Here is a 9,876-nt window from a genome sequence, read left to right on the forward strand (position 1 = left end):
GTAGTTTTAGCGCATGCGTGATTTTCTTTCTTTTTTTTTTTTTTCGAAATTTCAAATCGTCCAATCAGAGAAGAGGAGGCGTTCACTCCCGGCAATTTCAAAACTGGATGCACGAGCTCAGTTGTTACAGTTTCAGTCCAACGTATTGTCAACGACTACGACAAAAAAGGGTCTAAAGAGGAATTTGTGATAACAAATTTGGACAAAGTCAAAAGGAGAAATTGAAGTCCAACAGATATGGAAGAAGGAGAGACCGTATCGATACTTTCCAGAAAAGGTTAGCGAACTCATTTAGTAGCATAAAAGCTCACTCGTTGGTTAGCATTGGTTAGCATGTTATCGCTAACTCAAGGTAGCAGTCATTACACATTCACTGGAAACGTTTTTAATTTGTAGACAAATTAACGCAACTCAATCCATATCTGCAGTCTTAAAACGATAATGAATAAAGCTTCCTCAAAAAGACCTTAAAGGTGTTTAAAGGTCTTATTTCACTTACACGAGTCTAATGTTGTCTCCTACATTTACATGCCTGGCTGCTGTAGGCAGTAATGTTAGGATTCAATGTTTTGATTGTGTTTGCAGAGTATTAGGATATGTTATACACCTATAAACTGAAAGTGGTCGTTTTGACATTGCAGGGGGTAGATTAGTCCTTTTTTGTGGTGTTGTAGTCAGCACCATCAGACCTGTAGCAAACACTGATATAGCAGCTACACACCGCTTAGTAGGCTTCCCATACAAATAAGGGACAGTGCTAGATTTAGTGGTCAACTGAGAAAGTAAGTGTTAAATTAGTAGTTTGCAACAGACTACTAATTAAACTATTTACACAATTTGTTTGTCCGTTCTTTCTATATTAATATATATATATATATATATATATATATATATATTTAAAATATAGCAGGGAAAACAGCAAATGGTTTCAGAGGCTGGAACCACTGAACCTTTGTCTTTCTTTGGTTGAAAAATGGTTAAAACGATGAGTCAATCATCAATTGTCTGTTAATCAAGTAATCGCTAATTGTTTCAGCTCTTGTTTGCTGTTCCTTTTCCAAATGTAGATTTTCCACAAGAGTATTATGTATCACCAACCTGCAGCCAGATGGCAGTAAGTGTCTGTGAAATGTTATTAGGACACTTGGGTAATTCCATGTCAAATTCAGAGATTTTAGACATTTTCTGTGACTGACCATGTTGGATTTGCTTCATACTTAATATAAGTAAAGTCATTATTGAAAATTCTGATTTGTGAGGTAAAATTCACATCTTTATTTCAAGCGCATATTGCCCACGCATGAGTCTATCCTAAAACAATTAACCAGTGGTACCTGGTATGTATGTATGTATGTATGTATTAAGGTATCAAAATGATTTTCACAGGTTTTGTTTACTTACACATGTGCTGTTTTGTTTTTATAGCCCATGTGCTACTGTTCCTTGTGTCTCTGTCCCCACCCCTTACCTTATTTTGTTTAATGGCTGGTCATTGTCTCCATACCTTTAGAATTAAAGAAATTCAAGAAGATACAAGCTGAAGATTTTAAATAGTAGTTGTTGGCAACAATTACTTTGTTCACATTAAGTATGAAGCAAATCCACAAAGGTCAGTCGGAAGGCCTCTGTTGACTTGAAATGGAATGACCTGCCTGAGATGTGATCTACTTTGTCTCTCAAACACACTGACAGTGGACCCATCTGTCACAGTTGCAACACATACATGTTTGTTTGCATATAGAGTGGGGAAATGTGATCCGATCACACATGCTGCTGACACAGTTGGAGAAAAAAAATCTCTTCTTTTTTTTTTTGCTCCATAGTTAAGTTTTGTTTGCCAGAAGTTCCACATTTTATTATGTCCCGGAGTTCTGCAATTTTCCTATTATAAATTTTATATGTGTATATTTATTTGGAAGTACACATAAATTATTATAGTTCAAACACTAGATATGAATCTATAATATACAATTTACTGGCAAGTACAATTAAAAGTTATTAGTGTAGACAATGCTCAAATCCTGTGTAATTTTCTGTCACAGAGCTACGTAAACACAAGTTGATGGAATACTTGGCAGCAAAAGGAAGGCTGAAACTGCCCAACCATAAGTAAGAAAAAAAATGTTGCTGCTAAAATGTTGTCTAACTCCCAAACAGTTCATGTCATCAAGTTTGTTCTGTGTACAGCAAATTAAATCAATAGGTTTTCCTCCTCAGGCCATACCTCCGAGATGACTGTGAGGTTAAGAAGCCTATGACGTCTGCATTTAAGGTAGGGTGTGTGTGTGTGTGTGTGTGTGTGCGCAGGTACATGGTATACAGTAGTAGACAGTATACGTGCGCAACAAGATTTATGTTTATCCCACCGATGTGTCAAAATTCTTGGGAAAGTGGGACTCTTATTTGCGCAGGTAAGGAAGCACTGAAAAGGGAAGAGACATTAACATCATGTGGTGCTGAGTTGCCCTGATTATTTGAATGACTTTTCATTTTGTTTTACTCTAAATTTCCGACATATTTTATTTTTGTCTTCACAGATTGTTAAGGGAAAAGAGAACAAGGCTCCAGCTGACACATTCAGATCTGAAGGCACAAAAACCACAAAACTCCCTGCCAAAAGAGTGTTTGGTGTCACTAACAAAGTGAATGTTAAAGGCAGCATCCTGACTGGACGGCAAAATGGCAAATGTCCATCTTCAATCGGTGGCCCAGCACAGCCACAACGTAATGAAAATCCAGTTCTTACAGGAATGGACACTGTTGTGTCCTCAAAATCCACCCTGAATGCAACCAGCCAACTCAAAAAGCCACCAAATACAGGACTGCTATCCTCAGGCAGAGCCTCTTCAAATGCAGCTTCCAACACAAAGTTCAGCAGTAATTCAAATTCTGCCTGGTCAGGTCCAAGGAAAACAGTCAGTGTCAGAATGAGTCTTGGCCCAATTGTCAAAACAAAAACGGGGCTCATTCCTGCAGTAACCCAGTCAAGAAACACAAAGTCACGTGTAACACATACTCCTGCCGCAGCAGCAAATACCACCACTACTTCTGTGGGTAACAAAGTGCGATCCAGCACCTCATCATTAGTGTCTGATTCCCAGAGCTCTGCTACAGCTCAGAGGAAAACACTTCGTAACACTGCTCTAAACAACCCTGTTAATGAGAGAACTGTTTCTTCAACTGCTAGAGCTGGCATTAAAGTTCAGAGTCAGGACAAGTCTAACTCAAAACCACTTTTGGGGACACATTCTCAGTCATCTTGTAAGAGTCAATTATCAAGTCATGGATGGAAACCAGTGCCCACCTCAAAGTGCATAGAAGCACTTATTAAACCTAAAGGGAGAGAAGGTATGTCAAAAACGAATAGATCAACTGGTGAGCCCACAGACAGGCCAACAAAGCAGAAATCTGAAGGTGGTGGAGAAAAAAATGGGAAATCATGCAAAGTCCCCAGCCGAACATCCTATGACGCAGTGAGCAGGCGCACTTCAAAAGCGGTAAGTGGTCAGTTTACGCGAGCCGCTGTGGCTGAGTTGGGAGGGAAAACCAAGACATGTAAAGAGACACAAAGCAAAAAGGCACACAGTTCAGCAAATGCCCCTCCGCCACAAACATGCATAAAAAGAACAGGCGCTCCAGTGATGTCACAGACGGTGCCGCAGCCTTACAGGACCATCAGCCTTACAGGACAAGCCACAAACATGAAGACGCCAAAGGTCTCAGTCAGGATCATTCCCCAGACTGAAGGAAAGAAAATGACTGCTGCCCAAGAGGAAAGAATGTAAGTAGCACAGTACAACTACTGGTAAATGCACAGCATGAAACCATGATGTGGTACCATTGAATCATTGCATTTCTGCTCTAGTTGACTGTGGGGTAATTTGGCCTGAGACTCACAGGTGTGTCTGTATATGATTCATAAGAAAGGTTGCCTTTAGGGCAGTTTGGCAGATGAAAGTTTTTATTTGTTGAAATTATTATGTGTAGGGATGGGTACCAAAACCCAGTATTAAACAGGGCCCTGGGCGAGATGAGCTCTGACATTACCAACTCAGTTTCCAAGTAAGACATTCAGTTCCAATTGTACATCCCTCAGAGGAGTGGAGTTAGCGATTGCACAGTAAAAAAAATACTGTCCAAAAAAGGTCCTGTAATACATCATTGGGCATTACATTTATTTTTACATTACCATCATTACAAAATCAGTCTATGATAGTGATTTGTTCAAAACAATGCTGTTGAATATTAATTGAGTACAATATCATAAAATCAAGCAATGTCAATTCTTTTCTTGGTTAATTTTTTCTCTTACAAAATAACAAAAAGTACAGATAAGAGTACCGTTAAAGTACGAGATCGATAAGCAGTATCGGTAAAGGCAATACTGGTAAAAATCTTAACAATATCCCATCCTTAATCATGTGTCAGCGATATGATGTTATCATTTTGTTCTATGAATTTCTATCAGTTGTTCAAATTAATCATTCTGAGCAAGTGATGATTAGAAATTAGTTTTTGTTTAATCATACAACACCGTTCATTGCTTTGAATATCCGTTTGATAATTCTAGGGTATTGTTCAAATTTGTTTTACATTTTTAAAAGTATAGGGGATACCCTTTTCTTTTCATTTAACAAAATAAACCAATCAAAATAATACATGTGATATACAAGAATGAAGTAAAATAGGCGACAAAGAATCTGATCAAGGATTGATGGAAAGTTTTGTAAAATCCATGGGAGTTGGGAATCTGATTAGATCTCTGTGCATGTACAGACTGCTTTTTGGTAGAAAGATAGTGATGAAGTCTGGTTTGGACAGGGACTGGTTCCTCTGAGTTGGTTGTCTGCTATCGTCCTGATCTGTATCTACACGATTTTATGCATTGCACTGCTGCCATCTGATCGACTAATTAGATAATTGCATGAATAAACATGGTGAATGTACAGCTGTTCCTAATATAAGTGCATGTTATTTTGTTTTTTTAAATAGGAAGATAAATGAATACAAATGAAAGCATAGGTTTAAAGTTGAAAATGTGTCCTTGTTTGGTTAAATAAGATTTTCCAAAAGGTTTGTCTGTCCCTTTAATTGTTAAGTAGAAACCAAGAGTTGCTCATGTAGAATAAAATGTTCCGGGCATCAACCCCAGTTTGTCCTGGGACCTAAGTGATCAAACTTTTCCTCTCTCCTCTTTTCCTGTGTGTGTCTGGTGCGCTGTCCAATGAAGCCAAAAATAAAGCCAAACAAAATGTTGAATTTTAACTGTATCCTCTGCTGTTTTATTTGGTCTAAAGGAGAAAACTGCAGGAATGGCGAGAGGCAAAAGGTATTTCTTACAAGCGTCCTCCAATGCCAGTAAAACCTCAGGTGAGGCGCACAGTGGCTGCACCCCAGCCTTTCTGGACCTCCATGAAGGAGGAAGACGAGACTCACTCCCTTATCTGTGCTGTCGACAGGTCCCTGGCTGATTGCATCAAATTGCTTGGAGAGGTATATGGTTTATTCTCTTTTGTTGTCCTAGATTTTCCAGTCTGATGTAATAACCCACTGGATGTGTAATTAAATTCTGTTTTATTTAATTTTATTTAACTTTATTTATTTTTTCAAGGCACTTACAATATTATGGAGAAAAACCCAACAGTTCCCGCAATGACTGACTTGGTGAAAGTAGAAAAGAAAAATCTCCCTCTTTACAAGAACTGGAAGCGTGTGTAGCCATCTGCCACAACCCGTTGTTATATCTCTCTGGAATTTATGTGTTGGACACATTTTACGGTGGAAATATGCATAGACATTGTTTGATGAGTATTGTAAGGCGGGGGCGTTCTTGGAAAGAACTAGTCACCATGTTGGAAAGCTACCATATTGTTTATACTTACTAGGGGTCTGCAGAATTTGAAACATGCGAATTGTTGGACTGTGTGCACTTGTACACAGTCTCTCTCGGAAGGCATTCTAAAGTTTGATGGGAGTCTTCCTTGCACCCACAGGGTTGCCCTTCAGAACAAGTGAGGGAGGTTCTCTTGCGGCTGCCAGCAGTGTCCCAGAAGTTTGCCAAATACTGGATCTGTCAGGCCCGTCTGATGGAGCAAGAAGGCAACCTGGATGTCTTGCCCATGTTTGAAGAGGCTGTTCGTGTTGTGTTGGAGGTAAGACAAAAGATTTGCAAGGCCATTTTTAAAAATGTATTAAAATCCAGCTTGGTTTACATTGTGTGAAGGCAACTGCATCCTAGTCCACATTGAAGGACCGCCTACTCAATTGATGTTCTCTGCCACAGTCTAACAAGTCCCAACACAATTTCTTAATGAACTGAAAATATTTTACATTTCAAATAGCTAAAACCTTCATTGTACACCTGTGTGCAGTGCATTGATTCGCTCAACCTGTCCATGCCTCCCTCCCTCTCTCACTCACACACACACACACACACACACACACACACACACACACAAGCACATTGATAACAGACCTCTTTAATTAAAAGACTCTGGTTGATTTGGATTGTTGTTGGTTATAGTAGACTCATAGTTCTAGTCTCTTTAATGTCTGCTCCATAATATATCTGGTGTATTAGACCATTCTTTGACATATTGAAAGGCTTTGAGCTGGACTGCTTTATGGTAATATTGGATTAACAGGATCAGTATCATACATACATCAAACATCATGTAGTATTGTATTTAATTTGCTGGATTAGCCCAATACAGCGATACAGAATCATATATTGGAAATTCAATGTTCCTGTTAAGTTTCTACTTTTATATTTCATTGTAGCCAGTGGACGAGCTGCGGACTGTGGTGTTTGAGATTCTGAAGAAAAAGGACGAGATCCAAGGTAAATTGGCCAGGATGGACATGTTGGCTGAAACACACTCACACGCAGCCAAACTGCAAAACCATTACTGAAGAATTTACATCAGGATTCCATTTGCCCAGGGATGAAGATTTTCTCAGCATTCTGAACTTCCTTTCCTTCTGCCAAAAAAAAACATGAAGGCTTTCTTTTCCCACCTCTATCTGAGCAGGGGTTATGCAATTAGTTACCCCATTTACATCACTTAGTGTTACAAATGACATTTACCGAATCTGACCATGAAGTTGAAATAATGCCTGTGTGATTCATCGCATCGCATGAGGTATTACTCTTTGACTTTGTTACTTTTATCTTGTGTGTAATAATCACTATGTTGCACTATTTAATGTAATTTGAATGCAAGTTCTTCCTGCTGTTTTTGAATTTCTTTGTATGTGATTTTAACTCACATTTAACTCACATTTTTGGATTTTCACTATCACAACTTTACTGTTTGGTTCATTCTCACTGCCCTCCTCAGTGCAGTTTTCAGTGAGACTACTTGTCTAGTGCCAAAGGGCAGACAAACAAAGTTAGAAAATCACCGGTGAACACAGTGGAGCATTTAGCAGCTAATCCAGATATTGTTGCTATGTGTCTGCTAGATGTGTATATGGGCAACTGCTTGCTAACACATTTGCCAGATCTTTAAGAGATGATAATGTTATTGTTTGTCTTTATACCCTGTTGGCCAAAAAAGATCAATTCATGCACCTTTTAAGGTAAAATTTATTTGATAACTTCAACAGTGAAATCTAGATAATATGTTCATTCTTACAAGAATGACTCAGGTTTTCTTGTTTTTTCAGCATCTGATGCAAATGAGAAAAATGAGGACCAAATCCCAACAGTGGAGAGCTCTCCTGAGAGTATCAACAACCCAATGATGACCCCTAAACCTGTCAGAGCCCTCATCTGTGGGGAGAAAGGACACTCATCTGTAGTCAAGTATAAGATCACAGCGACTCCTGGGTAGGTTTGACTTGTTATATTATTGTTTCTTCTTTGTCGAGTTGAGTAGAAAAACCAGACTGGACTCAGCACACAGGAGGTGATTATATATAGTATATTTTTGTCATTTCACACAGAAATAAAGAGTAGCAGATAAGTAGCTGGCATGAATTTAAAGTTTTGCAATGGCTGAATCACATAAACAGCAGTCAGTGAGGGACAGACACAAATCTTTCAAAGTCAGTGATGAATATTACACCTGATGTCTTCACACTGTGGAAACATCTGAAAGAGGAAAAGAAATTCATGCATCACGAGAGATTGTGATGCTTCTTCTGTAATAATACCCTTTCTACTAATGTCACAAGAACTGATACTTTATTCTTAATTCTTAAAATGTGACTGTAATTGTTTTTCGGCACTGTAGATGTCGTTGGTAGTGGAGAAGTGATTCTTCCAGGTCTGATGACGGTTGTGTAATAACCCTACATTTCTTCTACTCTGAAGAATGCAGGCACAGTAAACAATAGTAACAACATGTGGAATAGCAGCAGAAAATTAACATACAGCAACAGGTCCACTGTGACTTGTGGAAAACCAAAACAAAAACAAAAACATGGCAAGACTTTTGCATGGAGATAGTTTGTGTTTGGCGCAAATCATCAGGGACAAGTTAAAGTCAACAAAAAGCCAGTGTGCAAACAGTGCCACAGAACATTTCAAATGACGATCTGTATACAGAATTTGAGGGTGAGTGATTTTCAGTTGTCAACTTTATATTAGCATGTCGTCAACATGTTGATGTCCTGAAATGTTATTTGTTCAATGCTTGGGAATTGCAACAGCTGGCATCTGTTGTAGCCAGAGAGATGAGATGTTTGCTGCAGCTGTAGCTTCTTCTCTCTCCTCCCAGAATATTATGGAGAGGACGGCTGGTATATGAGCCCAGCCTTTTTTAGAGGTTGGGTCATTTTGAAAAATGATGATCTATTTTGTCTTTATTTTTCGTTTAGTGGCCCCCAAAGCCAACAGAGAGAACCAGCACGTGTCAACGGTCAGGAGGTACGCTTTTTCACCCCGGTGAGAAGGTCAGTGCGAATCGAGAGAGCCTCACTCCGATACCCTGCCTCCCTCCAGGACCACGATCTCTGCGTGACCTCCTACAATGACCTGATCTCCAAGGAGGTTGAAGAAAACAATGAAGAGCAGGAGGTTGGGGAAACCAGCCCATCTTCTAATGACACGCCGATGTACATCTATAGACAGAATGAAGCCCTTAAAGACAAGGTGTTTGTCCAGCTAGTCTGCGATTAAGGTGTTCAGTCTTGGGTGCTTGAGTAAAACATATATCCATATGTGTGTCAGATTTCTTTCCTGAAAAGAACGTGCGTTTTATGCTTGTAATACTAGGACCTGACGTTTCAGGCAATGAGCTTTTTTTGTTAGGTTAGGTTTTTGTCACACTTACCTATGAAGAAATGATTGGGTTTATGCTTTTGGTCTCTGTATAATTTTATTACTTCAAATTTTGTGTATATAATGTAAAATAAATGGCTGTTTTTGAATCCTATTTAGACCTTACCCTATATTAATCCTCACTGCACAACAGGTAGCATCACACACCTGCACTCTTGAACCAGAGCCGGAATCATTTGGTTGTTTTGCTCTGCATGTGCATGGAATTTCACAGCTCTTGTGCTTATGCAAATACAGTGCTTTTTTTCAAAAGCTGAAACTGTATAAACATGTAACTTTCACCACACCTTAAAATCACATGCAGAGATCAATATGTGATGCATCGGTGAATTACAAAAGAAAGTGAATCATATTGATGCAAGTATTGCATGTCTTCACATCTATTCACATTCACATTCATTTTTAATTACAGTATTGTTCAATCTAAAAAAAAAAAAAAAATCACAAGATAAAACAAACTATAATATTGCTTAGCAAGACAAACAACATCATAACATTATGCACAGTACAGTGCATAGTATTACTGTAACAGAGTAAAGTAGATCATATTGTTTTAAGAATTTGCACCCACAGAAGAGGCAAATCCCAAA

General features: G+C 38.7%; 1 protein-coding gene across 1 annotated transcript; it reads left to right on the forward strand.

Annotated features, from left to right (window-relative positions):
* The first annotated feature begins 112 nt into the window (after positions 1 to 112).
* ckap2l (cytoskeleton associated protein 2-like) lies at positions 113 to 9,380 on the forward strand. Its single transcript, XM_023414442.2, has 9 exons — positions 113 to 277; positions 2,043 to 2,109; positions 2,218 to 2,272; positions 2,538 to 3,781; positions 5,298 to 5,493; positions 5,994 to 6,152; positions 6,781 to 6,841; positions 7,669 to 7,831; positions 8,824 to 9,380. The coding sequence occupies exons 1-9, from the start codon at positions 238 to 240 to the stop codon at positions 9,122 to 9,124; spliced, it is 2,286 nt and encodes a 761-aa protein (XP_023270210.1). The 5' UTR covers positions 113 to 237; the 3' UTR covers positions 9,125 to 9,380.
* The last annotated feature ends 496 nt before the right edge of the window (positions 9,381 to 9,876 follow it).

Source organism: Seriola lalandi, unplaced genomic scaffold (genome assembly GCF_002814215.2).
Source record: "Seriola lalandi dorsalis isolate HSWRI2012SDOR001 ecotype SW California unplaced genomic scaffold, Sedor1 jcf7180002054524, whole genome shotgun sequence".
In the NCBI taxonomy this organism is placed as follows: domain Eukaryota; kingdom Metazoa; phylum Chordata; class Actinopteri; order Carangiformes; family Carangidae; genus Seriola; species Seriola lalandi.

Coding starts and splice junctions, on each gene's coding strand:
- ckap2l (XM_023414442.2), top strand. CDS start 238: ATGGAAGAAGGAGAGACCGTATCGATACTTTCCAGAAAAG. Junction 278..2,042: donor ATCGATACTTTCCAGAAAAG/GTTAGCGAACTC, acceptor TTTCTGTCACAG/AGCTACGTAAACACAAGTTG. Junction 5,494..5,993: donor GCATCAAATTGCTTGGAGAG/GTATATGGTTTA, acceptor TTGCACCCACAG/GGTTGCCCTTCAGAACAAGT.